The sequence below is a fragment of the Triticum aestivum genome, chromosome 6A (genome assembly GCF_018294505.1).
Source record: "Triticum aestivum cultivar Chinese Spring chromosome 6A, IWGSC CS RefSeq v2.1, whole genome shotgun sequence".
In the NCBI taxonomy this organism is placed as follows: Eukaryota; Viridiplantae; Streptophyta; class Magnoliopsida; order Poales; family Poaceae; genus Triticum; species Triticum aestivum.
Window position 1 is genome coordinate 576583750 of NC_057809.1, and position 21401 is coordinate 576605150.

The following is a 21401-nucleotide window of genomic DNA, read 5'->3' on the forward strand; positions in this document are numbered from 1 at the left end:
CCTGGAAATCTGATACCACTTGATAGAGGCAGAGGTGTCCCATCTTTCGATGAGATGGTGGCTATCGTTTGGAGGAAGTCGACTTTGACGATCCGACTACGAACGTGCAAGGACGTCGCGCCTTAGCAATCGCTAAACCAACTCCGAGATGTTATTGATCATGCCGGAGCACGATCAACCTGACCACGAAGGTTTGTTTCCTGCAGGAAAACGAAGAACAAGTAAGAAACTAAGATTGCAATCTGGATATTGCGAATATAAGAGGAAAGCTTTATTGATCAAGGTGGGGTTCTGTGACGCCTTGGTCTGGTCGTTGAACACAAACGAAGTACGCGAAGTTGCAGCTATGGCGAACTTTTAATCTAAACAAAACCCAAAGTCTAAACGACACCCTAAGGGCTGTATATATAGAGGAAGAGGAGGGAATTTCGTGGCCCTTGAGGGTGGGGTCTGAAACCAGCCCTAACTCTTGTTTCCCTACACATACGGACTCTAAAAATAGCCTATACTTAAGTATTTCGAAATTACATGGGCCTGGCCCAAAAATAAGGTGACGCGGCACCTAGAATAGCATATGGACGAATATTATGAAGTGGCATCTTGTATATTTCGTCCAAGGCTTCATGCACTCCTTATGGTGGCTTCAAAGTCCTGAAATCATCACTTGTAACTCCGTTCTTGATCCCCTTGCGCATGCCATCAACTCCATGCGTGTTCTTGCTCCAATGTTCATCCTTCTCCAAGCTAGGCCCTTCATTTGTAAGCAAAACAAATGTATCCAATTTAGGCAGTATCATATTCTCATGAACATTAGAATCATTACCAAGAAACGAAAGTACCTGGTAATTTAATTGGCGTGCGCGAGCTCTAGTAATTGGTCCAGTATATGTAACAGTAGGGGCTGTGGGTGTAACAATGGTATTGATGTCCTCATCAGGCCCGGCAGTGAGAGGACTTCTGGATCTCCAGAAGCAGGTGGACCCTGACATCCTTTTCTTATCTGAGACTAAACTTGATAAAAAGAGGATGGAAAAGTTTAAGTGGAGGTTAGGTATGGGGAACATGATTGTGAGAGACTGTGAAGGAAAAAGTGGTGGATTGGCTTTATTATGGAAGAATGATGTACAAATTGAGCTACATAACTACTCCAGGTATCACATTAATGCAGAAGTAGTGGAAAAGGATGGATTCAAATGGCGTTTTATGGGCATTTATGGCGAGCCTGCAAGCGATAAAAGGAAAATAACTTGAAAATTGCTTCACATCCTCAACCAACAACTTAACCTCCCATGGTTGTGTGCTGGTGATCTTAATGAGATCATGTATAACCATGAGAAGAAGGGGGGCGGCTAGAGCACAAGGCCTAATGGAAAGATTTAGAGCGGCCCTAGCAGATTGTGGATTGAGGGACTTAGGCTTTGAGGGGGATAAATATACGTGGCGCAATCAGAGTTTGGATGTCAACCGATTTGTTAAAGAAAGACTAGATAGAGCTATGGCGTCCAGGAGTTGGTTTACAAGATTTCGGAACTTCAAAGTCATTAATGGAGATCCATACCATTCATACCATATACCCATAATCATCCAAACAGAGGGAGCTAAGAGATCATACTTTTTCAAGAGAAGGGCTCATGATTTCAGGTTTGAAGCTAGTTGGTTGCAAGAGGAAGATTGTGAGATGGTGGTTAATAATGCTTGGTCCAACGCAGGCCTGCAAGGCGACCATAATACCCAGGCGATGTTACACATGGTAGCAAGAGATTTGAAGGACTAGGATGCTAATGTTTTAGGCGATCTTGGGAAAAGAATTAAAATCTTAAGAAAAGAACTAGAAGAGGTACGAAGAGGAGACATCAACCAAGAAAGGATTAGCAGAGAGCACTTTTTAAGGGAGAAGCTGGACAGATTGGAGCACCAACATGATATTCATTGGAGACAACGAGCCCATGTCAAATGGTTACAGTTTGGTGATAAGAACACATCCTTTTTTCATGCCTTTGCATCTGAAAGGAAGAAAAGAAATACCATCAAGAAATTGAAAAAGGAGGATGGCAGTTGGGTGGAGGGGGAAGAACCTTTGAAAGAGCACATTGCCAACTATTTCTTTAACATCTTCTCCTCTATAACAGGAAACGACAACGAATAAATATTACGCACGGTGCAACCAAAGGTGACAACTGAGATGAATGATGTATTTTGTGCGGAGTACACAGAAGAAGAGGTGAAGAGAGCCTTAGACAACATTGGTGACTTAAAGGCCCCTGGACCGGATGGCATGCCAGCAATATTCTTCAAAAGATTTTGGCAAACTGTTGGGAACCAGGTCACTGAAGAGGTTCTTCCAATATTAAGGGGAGGAGAAATGCCTGAGGGTTGGAATGACACACTCATAGTGCTAATTCCAAAGCATGCCAACCCAGTGAGCATAAAAGACCTGAGACCAATAAGTTTGTGTAATGTGGTGTATAAGCTAGTGTCCAAGGTAATCAGAAATAGGCTTAAGGTAATTCTTCCTGACATCATCTCCCCAAACCAAAGCGCCTTTGTGCCTGGAAGACTAATCTCAGATAATATTCTTCTAGCATACGAGTTAACTCACTTCCTTCGGAGGAGAAGAAGGGGCTTGACGGGCTATGCGGCTATTAAATTGGATATGAGCAAAGCCTATGAGAGGGTTGAATGGACGTTTCTAAAAGATATGATGCAAAGGCTGGGTTTCAACATGTGCTGGATTAAATTGACAATGCAGTGTGTTTCGACTGTAAGGTATCAGATCAAGGTGAACCAAGATAAAACTGAAATAATTGAACCTCAAAGGGGCTTGCGACAAGGAGATCCACTCTCTCCATACTTGTTCCTCATCTGCGCAGAGGGGTTCACTGCCATGTTACATGAAGCTCAGATGAGAGGATTAATAAATGGAATCAAGATTTGTAGAGAAGCTCCATGTGTAAGCCACTTGCTCTTTGCGGACGACTCATTACTGCTTATGGAGGCCAATGCGGAGAGTGCCCATGAACTGAATAGAATTTTAAATATTTACGAAGCCTCTTCGGGTCAAATGATTAATAAAGACAAACCCACAATACTATTCAGTGCAAACACAAGGCAAGGGTTGAAGGAGGAAATGAGAAGTATTTTACAAATTTCTTCCGAAGGTCTTTCCTCATGATACCTAGGTGTCCCATCCTATGTGGGAAAGGGTAGAGCAAGGGCGTTTGAATATGTTAAAGAAAGAATGTGGAAGAAGATCCAAGGTTGGAAGGAAAAACTCCTTTCAAAAGGTGGGAAAGAAATCCTTATAAAAGCAGTTGCACAAGCAATCCCGGTGTACTCCATGTCTTGTTTCGATCTAACTAAGTCTTTGTGTGAGGAGCTGAGTACTATGATTAATAGGTACTGGTGGAGCCAAATGGATAAGGAGAACAAAGCACACTGGGTCAGTTGGGGAAAACTTACGAAAACAAAGAAAACAGGAGGTCTAGGCTTTAGATACCTCCATGCCTTCAATCTAGCTATGCTAGCGAGACAAGCATGGGGGCTCATTCAAAACCCGTCTTCCTTGTGTGTGCAGGTACTGTCAACACGGTACTACCCAAATGGATCAATTCTACATGCCAGCCCCAGAAATGGCATATCTTATACTTGGCGTAGTATACTGGAAGGAGTGAACCTGCTCAAGAAGGGGATCATATGGAGAGTTGGTAGTGGAACCAACATTAATATCTGGACCGACCCATGGATTCCAAGAGGAAGTACTAGAAGAGTCATCACCTAAATGAGCTAATTGACCCGGTCACTAACAACTGGGATGCAGACTTAATAAGTCAAACCTTCCTCCCTGAAGATGCGAAGATTATTTTACAAATCACAATTCATGAACACAATGATGATATCATAGCATGGCATTTTGATAAAAAAGGTATATTTTCTGTTAAATCTGCATACAGAGTTGCTATAGATACTGCATCTCGTCAATCCACTACAGGGCTGACTTCCTCCTCAAGTGCAGATGAAGGTACATGTGGTTTTGATTGGCTGAAGTTGTGGTCGCTTCCCCTTCCAAACAAGGTTCTTCATTTCCTATGGCGCCTATCCACGAACAGCTTACCCCTTCGCATGAAGCTTCATCATAGAGGTATGCATGTAGACACTCGTTGTCCGATTTGCTTTCGTTTGGATGAGGATGGTGGCCATTGTTTTATTAAATGTAAGAAGGTAAAAGAGGTGTGGAGGAAAGCTCAGCAGGAGCATGTGAGACTGCGGATACTACCTTGTGCAGATGCGTTGAGCTGTATGGAAGAAATCATGAATCTCAATGAGGAGGAAAAACTTAAATCTTGCCTGCTCCTTTGGAGATGGTGGCATGAAAGGAATAGGGCAAATGCTGGAGATATTATGAAATCTTCTGATGAAATATGTCACTCTATTGATTACCTTTTTATGCATTTTTGTAAGGTTAAGGGAAGTGGGGAAGTGCCAAGGCAACAACGGAAAGAGAGATGGTCCAGACCTCCACTGGGAACTTTGAAAATTAATACTGATGGCGCCTTCCTGGAGGAGAAAAACACTGGAGGTTGGGGTTTCGTCATCAGAGATGCGTGTGGCGTAGCATTGGCGGCTGGTGCAGGTAATCTAGAGAGAATCTCTTCTGCACTTCACTCGGAGGCTTTGACGATGCTTTACACCATAAGGACAGCCACTCAGCTAGGTTGTGACCGAGTGATGATAGAAACAGATTGTGTGCAGCTCAAGAATGCAACAACTACTGAAGATTTTGATCTTTCAGCATTAGGGGCTATTTTCAAAGATATTAAAGTACAACTACGTGTAGGTTTTGCTGATGTATGTGTGGTATCTTGTCCTAGGACTTGTAATGGAGTTGCACACATGTTAGCTGCGTATGGTGCTAACCTGGGAGCCAGTTTGTGTGAGATCTGGCTTGGACATGTTCCAAACTTTGTAGAAGATGCTGTTGCTGGCGATTTGTCCAGCCCTGTTATGTAATGGAATGCATTGTGTTCCTTCAAACGAAAGGAACGGGCGCAGAGAGCGCCGTTTAGGATTTGCCTCAAAAAAAAAGCACCAGCAACTACCACCTCCCCCTTGCTCCAGAAAGGGGAGCTTGACAAACACTTGAAACACCAGCTCGTTGCCCCTAGCCCGTAGAGGTTGCTTCCATTGCTGCTGCAGAAGTGCAAGAAATTACAATACAAAATCAATCAATTTGTGAATCAGGTTCAAATGGAAGGTGCATTTTGCTCCAACCTTCCTGACTCGCCTTGACTTGAGATCGACCATGTAGGAACCAACACATGTGCTCACAAAAATGACTTGGGTGCCCTAGGCGATGCCGCTAATCCCATCTTCAGGTGTTGGGATCTAGAGGGCCATGTCAGGAAGCAGTGTCCTAAGATCGATCGCCAATCCCCACAATATGTGACCTGCTTGTGGAGAAAACTGCTACCTTGTGTATCGCTGACCCCACATTACCTTCATCTACTTCCTCCGTCTCATAATATAAGAGCGTTTTTGACACTAGGGACGGAGGGAGTACTTCGCAAAATGCCTACGCAGTATACGCCCTGCTCGGCAGCGATAAGCGTTGACAGGATCATAAGAAACCGAAGAAACGATTCAGACTAACACAACACTAAAGGGGCTACTTTGGGGAATTTTTGGGTTATAGTATTTTTGGTATTTTTGAAATATAGCTTGGCACGCGACTGGTGGCGGCTAAGGCCTTAGTTTCGGGACCAAAATCAGCCCGAGCTCCTGCTCTTACATGACTCTACTCTATAGCCCAGGTTACAGTAAAAATACTTCTACCAGCTAAAGCACAAGAGACTTGGGCCGCTGGATGCTGCTTGGACGTGCCAGATCTTCACTTCACTCTGTTGTCTGAATCAAAATAGCGGGTGTTTAACGGAAGAAAGGATCAGAGCAAGTGATTGCTGTATGCTAGAGCCTGACTATGTAACTGCTTAGAGCTCAGATGAAGGCATGTCAAGAATGGAAATAAAACTTTGAAGACCTATAGTACCCTGCCTAGTATAAAATATTGTCCACACTTCCAAGTTTACATGATAATCAAGTAGCAGGCTGGTGTCAGCCAGTTCCCATTAAAACCATCCTTGCATTGCGATGCTGTCGCAGCATTTCACAAGATCACAAAGTAACTGAAAGGGCCTTAACAAACAGCAAGCAGGGACGCAACAGCTTACTAAACAAATTCCATCAACCAACACTAACACCAGCTAACATCACTGCCACCACCTCCCCCTTGATTCAAAAGTGTACTTCCTTAACAGCAACTCGATCTTGACAAAGAACTTCAAGCACCAGCTCACTGCTCCTGCTCCAGCTCCATACAAGCTGCTTCCATTACTGCAGAAATGCAAGTTATCAAAATGTTAGATCAACTGGTTGATGATGAGGTTTAACTGAATGTACATTTTGATTACTCACCAACCACAAGGATCAGCAAGACACACTAACACAAACACAAAAACAATAGGTAATGGTTTATACACCTCCCGTGTGTATATCGGATCTGCCTCAAAATGTATTGGTATGTACAAAAGAAATATGCAATGTTGTATAATTTCAAATAAGGGCCGGGCCGTCACCCCCCAAGTGGCGCGCCGTATCTTGATCCGGATACGGTGGCAAGTGAGTGAGGATCGGGTCGTCGCATCCTTAGTGGCGCGCTACATCGGTGCCCGGATGTAGTGGAAAATGAGCAAGGGTCTTCGCATTTGACTCGACGAGTGCGAAGGGTAAGGAAGCTAGCCGAGCCTAGGAGGATTTGCTTAGGTAGCTGAAACGTAGGGTCTCTGACAGGGAAGCTTCGGGAGCTAGTTGATGCAGCAGTGAGGAGAGGTGTTGATATCCTTTGCGTCCAAGAAACCAAATGGAGAGGACAGAAGGCGAAGGAGGTGGAGGATACCGGCTTCAAGCTGTGGTACACGGGGACGGCTGCAAACAGAAATGGCGTAGGCATCTTGATCAACAAGAGCCTCAAGTATGGAGTGGTAGACGTCAGGAGACGTGGGGACCGGATTATCCTGGTCAAGCTGGTAGCTGAGGACTTGGTTCTCAATGTTATCAGCGCATATGCCCCGCAAGTAGGCCACAATGAGAACACCAAGAGGGAGTTCTGGGAAGGCTTGGATGACATGGTTAGGAGTGTACCGATTGGTGAGAAGCTCTTCATAGGAGGAGACCTCAATGGCCACGTGGGTACATCTAACACAGGTTTTGAAGGGGCGCATGGGGGCTTTGGCTATGGCATCAGGAATCAAGAAGGAGAAGATGTCTTAAGCTTTGCTCTAGCCTACAACATGATTGTAGCTAACACCCTCTTTAGAAAGAGAGAATCACATCTGGTGACTTTTAGTAGTGCCCAACACTCTAGCCAGATTGATTTCATCCTCTCGAGAAGAGAAGATAGGCGTGCGTGCCTAGACTGTAAGGTGATACCTGGGGAGAGTGTTGTACCCCGGCATAAGCTGGTGGTTGCTGACTTCCGCTTTCGGATTCGTGTCCAGCGGGATAAGCGTGCCAAGGTCGCTAGAACGAAGTGGTGGAAGCTCAAGGGGGAGGTAGCTCAGGTGTTCAAGGAGAGGGTATTTAAGGAGGGCCCTTGGAAGGAAGGAGGGGATGCGGACAATGTGTGGATGAAGATGGCGACTTGCATTCGTAAGGTGGCCTCGGAGGAGTTTGGAGTGTCCAGGGGAAGGAGAAGCGAAGATAAGGATACCTGGTGGTGGAATGATGATGTCCAGAAGGCGCTTAAAGAGAAGAAAGATTGCTTCAGACGCCTATACCTGGATAGGAGTGCAGACAACATAGAGAAGTACAAGATGGCGAAGAAGGCCGCAAAGCGAGCTGTTGGTGATGTTAGACCTTTCAACCTGAGCATTGATAGTTGTGGATGACACTAGGAGAGTTGGGACAATTTTCGTTGGTTTATTTCTCACACAATGCCATGCCAACCCGAGGGGTTGGGGATACATATTTATAGGCTGCTAGCTAGCCAAGGCATATGCTAAGATGCTGCCAAGATGCCAGTCTAAGATGCTAGTCTAAGATGCTAGTCTAAGATGCTAACTGACAGTCCTTGATGGTCAAGAACAGAACTCTATCCTAACAGCCAGTCCTTGATGGTCCAGGACTTTATCCTCCTAACTGCCACAAGGACCATGTGCTGCAGCTCCACAAGGACCCTAGTACACAGACTTATCCATCATTCTCCCCCTAAGTCTTGTACGTCGTCTTGTGGGAGAGTTGAATCATCCCAATCCTGGAGCAAAGTTCGAGGAACTTGACCCTCCCAAGGGGCTTGGTGAGCAGGTCTGCGAGCTGATCCTTGGTGTTGATGTAGCTCGCCTCGATGCTCCCTTCTTCCACACAGCTGCGGATGAAGTGATACCTCAGTCGGATGTGCTTGCTCCGTTCGTGGAACACGGGGTTCTTTGCCAGGGCCAGGGCGGACTTGCTGTCCACCAGGAGCTGCACCGTTCTGGTGTCTTGAACGAGAAGATCACCAAGCAGTCGAGCAAGCCAGAGCGCCTGAGTACAGGCGGTGGAGGCCGCTATGTACTCAGCCTCACAGCTGGACAGGGCCACCACCTGCTGCTTGACTGATTGCCAGCTCACGAGACACTTGCCGAGGAAGAGGAGGATCCCGCTCGTGCACTTGCTGGTGTCGATGTCGCCGGCGTGGTCGCTGTCGCTGTACCCGACGAAGTGTGCCGCCCCAGGGCACCTAGGGTAGTGGAGGCCGTGGTCGAGGGTCCCTGCTATGTAGCGGACGATCCTCTTCACTGCCTGTTGGTGTTCCGACGTTGGTCGCTCCATGAACCGACTGACATAGCCGACGGAGAATGCCAAGTCCAGCCGTGTGTGAGTGAGGTAGCGAAGGCTCCCCACAAGGCGTCGGTACTGCGTAGCATCCACTTCCTCCGTCGTGCTGTCGCGGCTCAGTTTCAGCCTCTCCTCCATCAGAGTGAGAGCTGGATGGCAGTCGGTGAGCCCAGCTAGCTCAACGATGCGCTTGGCGTAGGCGGACTGTCGAAGCGCGATCCCGGAGTGGTCCTGGTACACCTCAATCCCTAGATCGAAGGAGAGGAGCCCCAGGTCACTCATCTAGAACGTGGCCTTCATGTCTTCCTTGAACGCCGTCACCTCTGCACCTTTGGTGCCGGTGATCACCAGGTCGTCAACGTAGACGCCCACCAGCAGGGCATTTCCTCCACTCCCCCGTCGGTAGACGGCAGCCTCATGCGGGCTCTGCTCGAAACCCATCTTCTTCAGCGTGGAGTCCAGCTTGGCGTTCCACGCCCTGGGTGCCTGCCGCAGGCCATAGAGAGCCTTGCGCAGGCGGAGCACCTTGCCCTCCTGGCCGGGAATCGTAAACCCAGGTGGCTGATGCACGTAGACTTCCTCCTTCAGGTCGCCGTTGAGGAATGCCGACTTAACGTCCATGTGGTGGACACGCCAGCCCTCCTGGGCAGCCAGCGCAAGGAGAAGTCGCACGGACTCCATCCGTGCCACGGGAGCGAAAGCGTCGTCGAAGTCGACTCCTTCCTGCTGCAAGAAGCCTCGGGCCACCAAGCGGGCCTTGTGCTTGATGATGGCGCCGGCTCCATCCCTCTTCAGCTTGAACACCCACTTAAGGGTGATTGCGCGGTGACCTCGAGGGAGATCAGCGAGCTCCCAGGTGCGGTTTTGCTCGACCGCATCCATCTCCAACTGCATCGCGGCGCGCCATGCCGCGTCTCTCTCGGCCTCTGCAAAGGACCATGGTTCGCCGTCTTCACACACGAGCTGTAGCTGCGCCTCCAGGTCACGTGGCATCGGTCCCGGCACCGGCTGGTCGCCGAGTAGATCATCCATCGTGCGATACCGCAGTTGTTCGCCTCCATACCATGCGTCGACCCGCTCCTCGTCGTGAGTGAGCGGGGAAGCGAACTTCATCGGGTTGTGCTCTGCGTGAGCTGGTGCTGATGAAGACGAGCCCGGAGTGGCGACCGCCGGGGCTGGAGTATGCGGCGTCGCCGGTTGTGGTGTCGTCGGTGTAGCAGGCGCCGGAGTCGATGTAGTTTTGGGGGCCGGGGTAGACGTGCCCGGTGAAGAGGAGCTGCTTGCTCCCCCAGCTTCCTTGAAGTGAGCGTACTCGACAATGAAGTCGTCATACGTCGGCGTCAAGCCGTCGTCCACCGCCTTGTCCCATTGCCACCCTCGCCCTTCGTTGAACACGACGTCTCGCGCTGTGCGCACACGTTGTGTCTTTGGGTCGAGGATGTGGTAGGCCTTTGAGCCCTCCGCGTAGCCGATGAAGACTCCCGGAGTGCTCCTGTCGTCAAGCTTGCCGATGTGGCCGAGCTCCTTGGCGAACGCAAGGCAGCCAAAGACCCGCAAATGAGAGACCGCCGGCTTCCGCCCATGCCAGGCCTCGTACGGAGTTCTGCCGTCGAGTGCCTTAGTAGGAGAGCGGTTGAGGATGTAGACGGCCGTTAGCACCGCCTCTCCCCAGAAGACAGCCGGCATCCCTCTCTGCTTGAGGAGAGCCCGAGCCATCCCCACAACCGTCTGGTTGCGCCGCTCGACGACGCCGTTTTGCTGCGGGCTGTACGGCGCGGAGTAGTGGCGCTGGATGCCCTCATCGGCGCAGTACGACGCGAATTCAGCCGCCGCGAACTCGCCGCCGTTGTCAGTGCGCAACACGCGCAATTTGCGGCCGCTCTCCGCCTCCACACCAACCTGCGCGCGCCTGATGGCGTCCGCCGCTTCTCCCTTACTACCGAGGATCATCACCCACATGTAGCGGGAGAGATCGTCGACGAGCAGCAGGAAGTAGCGTCGACCTCCTGGTGTGGCTGGCGTCACCGGGCCGCACAGGTCTCCGTGCACGAGCTCCAGCTTCTCCTTAGCCCGAAAACTCGCCTGTTGGGGAAAGGGGAGTCGTCTCTGCTTTGTCAGTACGCAGATGTCGCAGAACTGCTCCACATGGTCGAGGCATGGCAGGCCTCGCACCATCTCCTTGGCACTTAGACGCTTCAGGGCCTCAAAGTGAAGGTGCCCAAAGCGCTCATGCCACTGCCACGCCTCGTCGTCTCGACGGACAGCGAGATAGACCGGTTGTGCCACCTGCACATCAAGGACGTAGAGTCGATTTTCACCTCTGGGCACCTTGGCGAGAAGGCGACGCTGGCGATCCCAGATGCGTAGGACCCCATGCTCAATCAGCACGCGTGAGCCGTTCTCATCCAGCTGTCCCAAGCTGATGATGGAATTCCTTAGCGCGGGGATGTAGTAGACACCGGTGAGCAGCCGGTGCTCTCCCATCTTGGTGGTGAAGATGATGGAGCCGACGCCCTTTATCTCCACAGCGGAGGCATCCCCGAACTTGACGGAGCCTCGCGCATCGGAGTCGAGCTCGGCGAAGAATTCCCTTCGACCGGTCATGTGGTGGGTGGCGCCGGTGTCGAGGCACCACCCCGTAGCCTTGTCCTTCCCGGAGCCATCGCCGAGAAGAGCGTGTGCTTTTGGCTCATCGAGGTGGATGAAAGCCTTTGCGACTGGAGTCGCCGAGGGTAGCTCGATGCTTGCATGCGCCATGAACAAAGCCGTCTCCTCCTCCTTCGCCTGTGCGACGTGAGCCTGGCCTTGTCGTGGTTGCCGACACTCATTGGCCCAATGGCCAAACCGGCCACAGTTGTGGCAAGTGTTGTCTTGTGCCGGCTTGGGCTTGCCAGCGACACCGTCCTTGGCGCCTCCGTGGGCGTCACCTTCGGCACGTCCTTGTGCCCTGCCCGGGGGGCCTCTTCGCGCCTTATGCTGCTTGCCACGCTTGCGGCCGCCCGTCGAGGAGGAAGGCTCCCCCTTCTTCCTGTCACCAAGGCTGGGATCCCACTGCTCCCGAGTTAGGAGCAGCTTCCCGCCGGTGGTGACGGGCCCCGAGGGAGGCTGTGGCTCGTCGGTGTCGACGACCTTGAGTCGACCTATCGCCTCCTCGATCGTCATCGTGGAGAGGTCCAGCAACGACTCGATCGAGCGAGCCATCTGCTTGTACTTCTCGGGAATGCACCGAAAAAGCTTCTCGACGGCTCTCTCCTCGGTGTAGGTGGCATCGCCAAACTTCACCATCTTCTGCAGCAGAGTGTTGAGACGGAGAGCAAAGTCATTAACGTCCTCACCTGGCTTGAAGCCCAGGTTCTCCCACTCCTTACGAAGTGCCTGCAGGGTGGACTTGCGAGCACGGTCGCTGCCGATGCGTGTTGCGGCGATGGCGTCCCAAGCCTCCTTGGCAGTCCGCTTGTTGGAAAGCGAGAACTGCATCTCAGGCGGGACTGCGGCGATGAGGGCGTCCAGTGCCCGTCGATCCTCTAGGTGGTCGACGTTGCTGTCCTGGACTGCCTCCCACATGCGCCACACCTGGAGCCTGACCTTCATGATCCCGGCCCACTCGACGTAGTTGGTTTTAGTGAGGGTAGGCCACCCAACACTGGAACCAACATCCCTGACCACAGTCCGGACCTCGTAGAGGCCGCGGTCCTGGTCGTTGCAGCCGCCGTCGCGGTGCGCGCCTCCACCTGGAGCGCGGGCGTGCTCGGCTGCCCACTGCGCCGTCCGCTCCTGCGCCACTTTGGCGCGATCTGCGTCGGCGCCGTCGTCCGCAGGCGCAAAGCTGCTGGAGCTGCCGGGGCTGCCGCGGAGTGCCTTGGCATCCGCCGTAGCCTCACGGGCTGCTTCTGCCGCTGCTGCTGCTTCTACCTCCGCCCTGGCTGCTTCTACCTCCGCTCTGGCTGCTGCCAGCTCCGCTGCAGCCAGCCTCGACACTCTTGCCGCCGCAGCAGCCGCTGCTACAGCCGCTCGCTCACGCTCCTCTGCCACGGCGCGCTCGGCCTCTTGCCGGCGCCGCATGCTCGAGGTAGCCGTGTGCTGAGAGCGACCTGCAGACATGGCTCGCTGCAGGGGGGCTGTTGCGTGAAGAGGAGGCTGAGGAAGACGAGCTGCTGCTCGACAGTCCGGAGGGAGGAAGGTAACCAGAGGCAGACGGAGCAGCTGCTGCTACCGACTTGGGCTGCTCACAGGAAATGCTCAGGGTGCAGGTTAACGAGGCTCTGATACCACTTGTTAGACCTTTCAACCTGAGCATTGATAGTTGTGGATGACACTAGGAGAGTTGGGACAATTTTCGTTGGTTTATTTCTCACACAATGCCATGCCAACCCGAGGGGTTGGGGATACATATCTATAGGCTGCTAGCCAGCCAAGGCATATGCTGAGATGCTGCCAAGATGCCAGTCTAAGATGCTAGTCTAAGATGCTAGTCTAAGATGCTAACTGACAGTCCTTGATGGTCAAGAACAGAACTCTATCCTAACAGCCAGTCCTTGATGGTCCAGGACTTTATCCTCCTAACTGCCACAAGGACCATGTGCTGCAGCCCCACAAGGACCCTAGTACACAGACTTATCCATCAGGTGAAGCAAGGGGTCGGGCATATGAGGACCTCTACCAACGGTTAGGCACGAAGGAAGGTGAAAGGGACATCTATAAGATGGCTAAGATCCGGGAGAGGAAGACGAGGGATATTGGCCAAGTCAAATGCATCAAGGACGGAGCAGGCCAACTCTTGGTGAAGGACGAAGAGATTAAGCATAGATGGCGGGAGTACTTCGACAAGCTGTTCAATGGGGAGAATGAGAGTTCTACCATTGAACTGAATGACTCCTTTGATGAGACCAGCATGCGTTTTGTGCGGCGCATCCAGGAGTCTGAGGTGAAGGAGGCTTTAAAAGGATGAAAGGAGGCAAGGCGATGGGCCCTGATTGTATCCCCATTGAGGTGTGGAAAGGTCTCGGGGACATAGCGATAGTATGGCTAACCAAGCTTTTCAACCTCATTTTTCGGGCAAACAAGATGCCAGAAGAATGGAGACGGAGTATATTAGTACCAACCTTCAAGAACAAGGGGGATGTTCAGAGTTGTACTAATTACCGTGGAATTAAGCTGATGAGCCATACAATGAAGCTATGGGAGAGAGTCATTGAGCACCCGCTTAAGAAGAATGACAAGCGTGACCAAAAATCAGTTTGGTTTCATGCCTGGAGGTCGACCATGGAAGCCATTTTCTTGGTACGACAACTTATGGAGAGATATAGGGAGCATAAGAAGGACTTGCATATGGTGTTCATTGACTTGGAGAAGGCCTATGATAAGATACCGCGGAATGTCATGTGGTGGGCCTTGGAGAAACACAAAGTCCCAGCAAAGTACATTACCCTCATCAAGGACATGTACAATAATGTTGTGACAAGTGTTCGAACAAGTGATGTCGACACCGATGACTTCCCGATTAAGATAGGACTGCATCAGGGGTCAGCTTTGAGCCCTTATCTTTTTGCTTTGGTGATGGATGAGGTCACAAGGGGTATACAAGGAGATATCCCATGGTGTATGCTCTTTGCGGATGATGTGGTGCTAGTTGACGATAGTCGGACGGGGGTAAATAGGAAGTTAGAGTTATGGAGACAAACCTTGGAATCGAAAGGGTTTAGGCTTAGTAGAACTAAAACCGAGTACATGATGTGCGGTTTCAGTACTACTAGCTGTGAGGAGGAGGAGGTTAGCCTTGATGGCCAGGTGGTACCTCGAAAGGACACCTTTCGGTATTTGGGGTCAATGTTGCAGGAGGATGGGGGTATTGATGAAGATGTGAACCATCGAATCAAAGCCGGATGGATGAAGTGGCGCCAAGCTTCTGGCATTCTCTATGACAAGAGAGTGCCACAAAAGCTAAAAGGCAAGTTCTACAGGACGGCGGTTCGACCCGCAATGTTGTATGGCGCGGAGTGTTGGCCGACTAAAAGGCGACATGTTCAACAGTTAGGTGTGGCGGAGATGCGTATGTTGAGATGGATGTGTGGCCACACGAGGAAGGATCGAGTCCGGAATGATGATATACGAGATAGAGTTGGGGTAGCACCAATTAAGGAGAAGCTTGTCCAACATCGTTTGAGATGGTTTGGGCATATTCAGCGCAGGCCTCCAGAAGCTCCAGTGCATAGCGGACGGCTAAAGCGTGCGGAGAATGTCAAGAGAGGGCGGGGTCGACCGATTTTGACATGGGAGGAGTCCGTTAAGAGAGACCTGAAGGATTGGAGTATCGACAAAGAGCTAGCTATGGACAGGGGTGCGTGGAAGCTTGCTATCCATGTGCCAGAGCCATGAGTTGGTTGCGAGATCTTATGGGTTTCACCTCTAGCCTACCCCAACTTGTTTGGGACTAAAGGCTTGTTGTTGTTGTTGTTGTTGTTGTTGTATAATTTCAAATAAGATTTGAAACCTTTTGGCAACAATTAAGTGCAGCCCAAGAAAACAATCCAGAACATTCAGTACTACTTTCATCATCTCAATAATCGGGATGGATATAATTCACTAAAATGAAGAACAAACATTTCTCTATATCTTGAACAATAACATCATTGGCAGTACATTTGGTCGAACAACCAATCAGCAGAAGAACAGCAACATTTCTCCATATCTTGAATTCTACACATGGGATTATTAATATCTCAACTTGTATGGACGGCTTCACTCGTAGTTGACTATCTAGCTCATATATTTCTGAAAAGTATACCTATTAGGTTCTAACTGAATGCATCTATTTAATGCATTTCACTCTAATGGAGGCATTCAAACAACTGATCTTTTAGCGCCCGATGTAGCCTCCACTTGAAATTAACTGCTCCATTGGGTTTTCTTTAGTTGAGATGATTCAACTTTGGAGCTTTCAATCCAGTTTTCATGATGGTGAAGATAATGTTTAGTGTTTGAATCATGCAAAAATTGTGAGATACAAGGAATAGTACAAAGTTGTTTGACTGATGACAATGTTGGTTGCTCTGCAGGTATCTGGAGATGCGGAAATCGAGACCAAACGAACTTCTGTTAGCATAATGAATATATGAATGAATGAGAGTGGCGTTTTGGCTCCTAGGTGCATATGCACCCATTGTCGAAATCCAAATTCCTAGAAGTTGAAAAATTCGAAACAAAAATCCCGCGTGTATATCCGGACATTTTATGTGCGTTCACAAGGTTTCGGTGAAAAACGACGTTTTTTGTGACTTGTGTAAAAAAGACAATTTCTGATGCTTCATTCACGAGGCATTTCTTTGTCTTTTTTACACAAGCCACAAAAAACGTCGTTTTTCACTGAAACCTTGTGAACGCACATAAAATGTCCAGATATACACGCGGGATTTTTGTTTCGAATTTTTTAACTTCTCGGAATTTGGATTTCGACAATGGGTGCATATGCACCTAGGAGCCAAAGGCAATTACCGTGAATCCTATTTTTTGAGTATCTGAAACTAGATAGATGTTTCCGTTGCACCTAATTAACAAGGGTGTGGTTGGTTTCTCATCCGCTGAGTATGGGGGCTCATTTTGCGTCTGGCTGGCTGCTACTGGTGATCATTTCCTTACTCGAAGACCACATGCTACATGTTGGTTAATTTGGCATGTGTACAACTTGACTGCGTTCATGATGGATGGATCATCGATGGACAGCCAGCCTTAGTAGCTACTGTTAAGTCACATGATTCCTTCCAGGCTCAATCTTAGTAGCGAATCATTAAGAAAACATGGACCAACAAATCACACATGACTGTACAAGGTTGTGTACATGGACCAAGAATCATAAAGAATAATACCTGGGATGTAAGATCTCTGGTAGGGAAAGATCTTACTGCCCAGACCAGATACAATCCTGGCTCGCCTTGACTTGAGATCAATCCTGTAGGTACCCAGCCGTGTGCTCAAAAATATTATTTGGGCTCCTTCGGCAACACCACAAATTCCATCTTCATCTGATGTGATGGAGAGGGCCCCATCAAGTAGCAGCCGCGTAAGATCAATTGTCTTTACTTTGCCCATCCCATGGCTCCTTCCAGTCCGGTTTGCATTGACCACAGAGTTAGATTTGTGACATCCACCATGGTGGCGAATCTCAGTCCGCCGTCTTCTGCTGTCATGAGATACCCCTTGCCATCTGCGGGTCTCTCGAGCATGGAGAAACACCGGGAACCAAGGTGGCACTGAATGATACCATCCAAGTCAAAGTACAGGGTATCACTCACAAGCACACTAGGCGAGCCACGGATATAACTATACTTGAGGACATTTGGATGGGAAACACTTGTAAGAGCACTCCACAACTCTGTCTCGGACGAGTAGAGCCAACCTAGGGTCACCCTTTGCTCGTGATTGGTGGTCACGATGACCACACTGAAGTGTCCTCCCTGGCAATCGTGGTGGTCGCAGCCTTGTGTGGCGCAGAGCACGGCCACACTGTACCAGAGCAAACGATTGTCCATCGGTGTGGGAATGTGATGCCCATGGCCCGTCAGAGGGTCCAGGACGGTCAGGTGAACGGTATCCCCCTGCCAGTACTGGTCGTATGAGTCAAAGACGTAGCGTCCGTGGCGGCAGTCCAGGGCCTTCAGGGCAGCGGCGACCAAGTGTGAAAGGTCTGCCAGTACTGGTCGTATGAGTCAAAGACGTAGCGTCCGTGGCGGCAGTCCAGGGCCTTCAGGGCAGCGGCGACCAAGTGTGAAAGGTCTGCCAGTACTGGTCGTATGAGTCAAAGACGTAGCGTCCGTGGCGGCAGTCCAGGGCCTTCAGGGCAGCGGCGACCAAGTGTGAAAGGTCTGGTAGGGTTGGAAGCGCAGATATGGCGAGGAAGCTTGCGGCCTCTTGGACGAGCCCCAGGACGGGAGGTGCCCCGTGGAACTCGCGGTAGCGGCCGCGAAAGTTCGCGTTGGCGAAGAAGCGGCGCCAGGGCTTGCAGACGGCGGAGGCGCGGACGAGGCAGGCGGGCTCGTCCGGCGGAAGGCGGAGTAGGATCTCGTCCACGAGCTCCGGCGGAAGGCGGAGGAAGAAACCATCGGCGGGCTCGCCCATCAGCGCTGGCGGCGGCGGAGGCGAGGGTTTGGGGAAGGTTGGGGTGCGGCGGAGGCGAGGATTTGGGTGGGGGAAGGATGGGTGTGGCGGAGGCGAATCGAGTGCGGCCCCTAGACGGACCCGGTCGGTGTTGCATCGGTTCGTGGGTACACGGTTCGGTTTAGCCAAGCTGCTTGAGTTTTTTTTTTAATTATATAAGGCTAAACAGTCTCCCTTTATTATTATTGATTAATGGAGTAAATAATAGCACAAGGTTCATTCCATAAAAAAACAAGGTTCATATAGGGATATAATGTATGTCAGGGGCTGAAGAAGCCACAAATGACCATGACTATGTGCCTTGATGATGTAGTTGTTCCTTTTACATTATAGTATTGTTTTAAATCATGATTTTGCCTATTCCCCTAAAACTGATTTGTGGCACATAAATCAAAATTATAATGTTTTAGCATCGTACAACACAATAATCCCCTCAATTACAATGAATGTTCAAATCTGAATAACTATACAATAACAAATTGTCCGGAACCGAAAGACATGAATACAAATAAGATCAAATGAATAAAATGGGAGTCTATCTCCCATACAGTTGCCAGCGGTGCTCAATGAGGTCGTCGCGGAGTTGGTTGTGTGCGGCATTGTCCTGAATCTTCCTGTAGGTCTCAAGAAATGCAGTGATCTCATCTGGGTCCTGGCAGACACGGCTGCCAAAGTAAAACTCTAACTTTAAATCCCTCTCGGCCTCGATGGTCATGTTGTGTATAATTCCACATGCAACCACAATATTTGAGAGGGATTTTTTATCCTAGTAGCAAGTAGGACCTCCAACAACGGCAAACCGAGCTTGCAACATACCAAATGCCCTCTCAATATCCTTTCGACATGCTTCTTAAGTTTGGGCAAAAAAGTTTGTTTCCTGATTTCTAGCTTACTGATGGTATTCACAAATGTTGCCCACGAACAACGGCGAAGACAGCAGGGACCAGCAAGGGCCAAGGCCCGGGCCAACATGCCAAAAAAAAATTTAGAGCAGCGATTTTTTGTTTCAGAAGTTGTGTGTTATGCTGTTCTGGGCCTTGTGGCCCTCCCTAACCGATGAGCAAAAGCAAAAGTGGCACAATGAATCCTGTACAAGGCTTGACTTTTCTCTAGTGTTATTCTATCCCAATTCCCAAAAGCTAATCCCAAACACAAAGAGGCAAAGCCACCCTCGTCTTCCAACCACACATGATTCCTCTTCCCACCTTTCCCTTTCCTTGCCCCCCCTTTGCTCTGCTCATCCATGGAGACAAACCACTAGCCCCCAAATCTCCTAAATCTTTCTAGTTGCTCTCTCCTGTAACTGTTGCAGCTCCGCCGGCCGGCTGGACGACTCATCTTTCTTCAAGCCGCTGCAAGCACACAAGAAGAGGTATATATTCTTGATTTGAGATCTCCCTTTCTCTATCTCTCAGATCTGAAATTTGTTCTATAATTTTTGTTTGGCTTTTCAATTCTCTAAATTGGATAGTCTTATAGTGGTCTGTGTTTAATTTTTCTAGGGTAATCGGTTGTCTCCATGGCCAAAAATAAAAGAAAGCTTGCAACACTGCATTCTTTTTTTGAGAAGAAAAGAAGAACTGATGATGTTCCAGAACAGATTAATTTGGTTGATGCCCCTCCCTTGGTAGATGAAGAAGAGCAAGTAGATGAACAAGAACAAGTAGAAGAAACACCACATTTCAGTGAGTTATATGTGGATTTCATTAATCCTCGTGCGAAGGATGGGACTACAGTTGAGCACCATTATCGCTGTGACATTTTCATGGTTGCTGTTGATCAGCAAGCACAAGAGCTGAATTGTAGATTCAACAAACAAGCAACAGAGCTTCTCATCCTGTGTACTTCCTTGGACCCAAAAGATTCATTCCGTTCATTTAACATATATAATATATGTTCTCTGGCTTCAAAGTTCTATCCTGCTGATTTTAAAGAACAAGAAATGAATAATCTAATATGTCAGTTACGACATTACGAGAATATTGTACCCACAAGCCCAAAGTTTCAGAATTTGACAACTATATCAGAACTTTGTCAACGACTTGCATCTAGTGGAAAATCAGATGAATATTACTTGATTGACAGGTATCTAATGTTCTCTGTTCCTGTATTGGTTGATTTATTCCTTGCTAAAAATTCCAACTACTTCTTAATGTGCAGACGCATTCGGCTTGTTCTTACTTTACCGGTTTCAACGGCAACGACAGAACATGCATTTTCTGCCATGAAACTTGTGAAGACAAGGCTTCGGAATAAAATGGAAGATGGATTTCTAAGGGACTGCTTGTTAATTTATATTGAAAAGGAGATTGCTGTTGGAATATCAACAGATGCAATTATAGATGAGTTCGATGAACCATCACGTTGAGTGCCATTTAGTTGAAGGCTCGGAGCAAGTTAGTTTCTCTATCTTCTATTATCTAGATTTTTCTTTTGTGTGATGTACAATTGAAAAATTGCATATCCTCTTGTATCAACGGTGAATGGTGGTGTAATGAATGAAAAATATGCTATTACACCTGCTTCACTGTTTTTTTTTTTGACCAAAAATTTGTACGGAAGTGTTGCTGCCTTCAGTCGGCCCGTGTTATACATTTTTTCTGGCTCCGCCACTGCCCACGAAGGATAGATATCGTCGGCAAGATAATACCCCATGCTATAATCATGTCCATTAAGGGTGTAATTGCAAGCCGTCGCTTTTCCACTAGCTAGCTGCGCAAAATGATATGATCTATGCAGTACATTGATATCATTGAGACACCCTGGCAATTCAAAGAAGCAATGTCAAATCCACAAATCATGTGAAGCTACGGCTTTGAGCGGGTTTACGGCCGATGTACTGCCCGACCCAAGCTTTAGGGCAGTTCTTCAACCTTGAGTGCATGCAATCCACACCCCCAAGCATGCCCGACCATCCTCTTGCTTTGTTCATTGATGTCAACTTCTTTGTGTCCTCCTCACTGGGAGCTCAGAGGTACTCGGGACCAAAATCCCGGATCAGTGTCTTGGCAAACACCTGAATGCATTTGAGCGCGGTATTGCTACTTGTAAATATGTTGTGATTTCTACGAAGAGGAAGGATGATGTAGTATTTCCCTCAGTTAAGAACCAAAGTTTATCGAACCAATAGAAGACGACACACAAATAACTTTAGCAGTACCTACACACACAAACAAATGCTTGCACCCAACAAAGACAAGGGAGCGTCACTCCCCTTGTCCTTTCTATTTGCAAGTATCAAATCTGGTAGTGATAGATATATTAAATAAATGTAAAAGGAAATAGTGAGGGATGATAAGATTTGTTTTATTATAGAGGTGAATGGACCTAGGGGTCATAGCATTTACTAAAGACATCTCTCATAAATAACACCGGTGGGTAAA

General features: G+C 49.0%; 1 protein-coding gene across 1 annotated transcript; it reads left to right on the plus strand.

Moving 5' to 3' along the window:
* The first annotated feature begins 19176 nt into the window (after positions 1 to 19176).
* On the plus strand, positions 19177 to 20475 carry LOC123131104 (uncharacterized). Its single transcript, XM_044550863.1, has 2 exons — positions 19177 to 19390; positions 19521 to 20475. Exon 2 carries the CDS (start codon positions 19538 to 19540, stop codon positions 20384 to 20386), a length of 849 nt encoding a protein of 282 aa, XP_044406798.1. The 5' UTR covers positions 19177 to 19390; positions 19521 to 19537; the 3' UTR covers positions 20387 to 20475.
* Positions 20476 to 21401: the final 926 nt, after the last annotated feature.

What these genes read in the sequence shown, in the direction of transcription:
- LOC123131104 (XM_044550863.1), top strand. Translation starts at nt 19,538, where the DNA reads ATGGCCAAAAATAAAAGAAAGCTTGCAACACTGCATTCTTTTTTTGAG.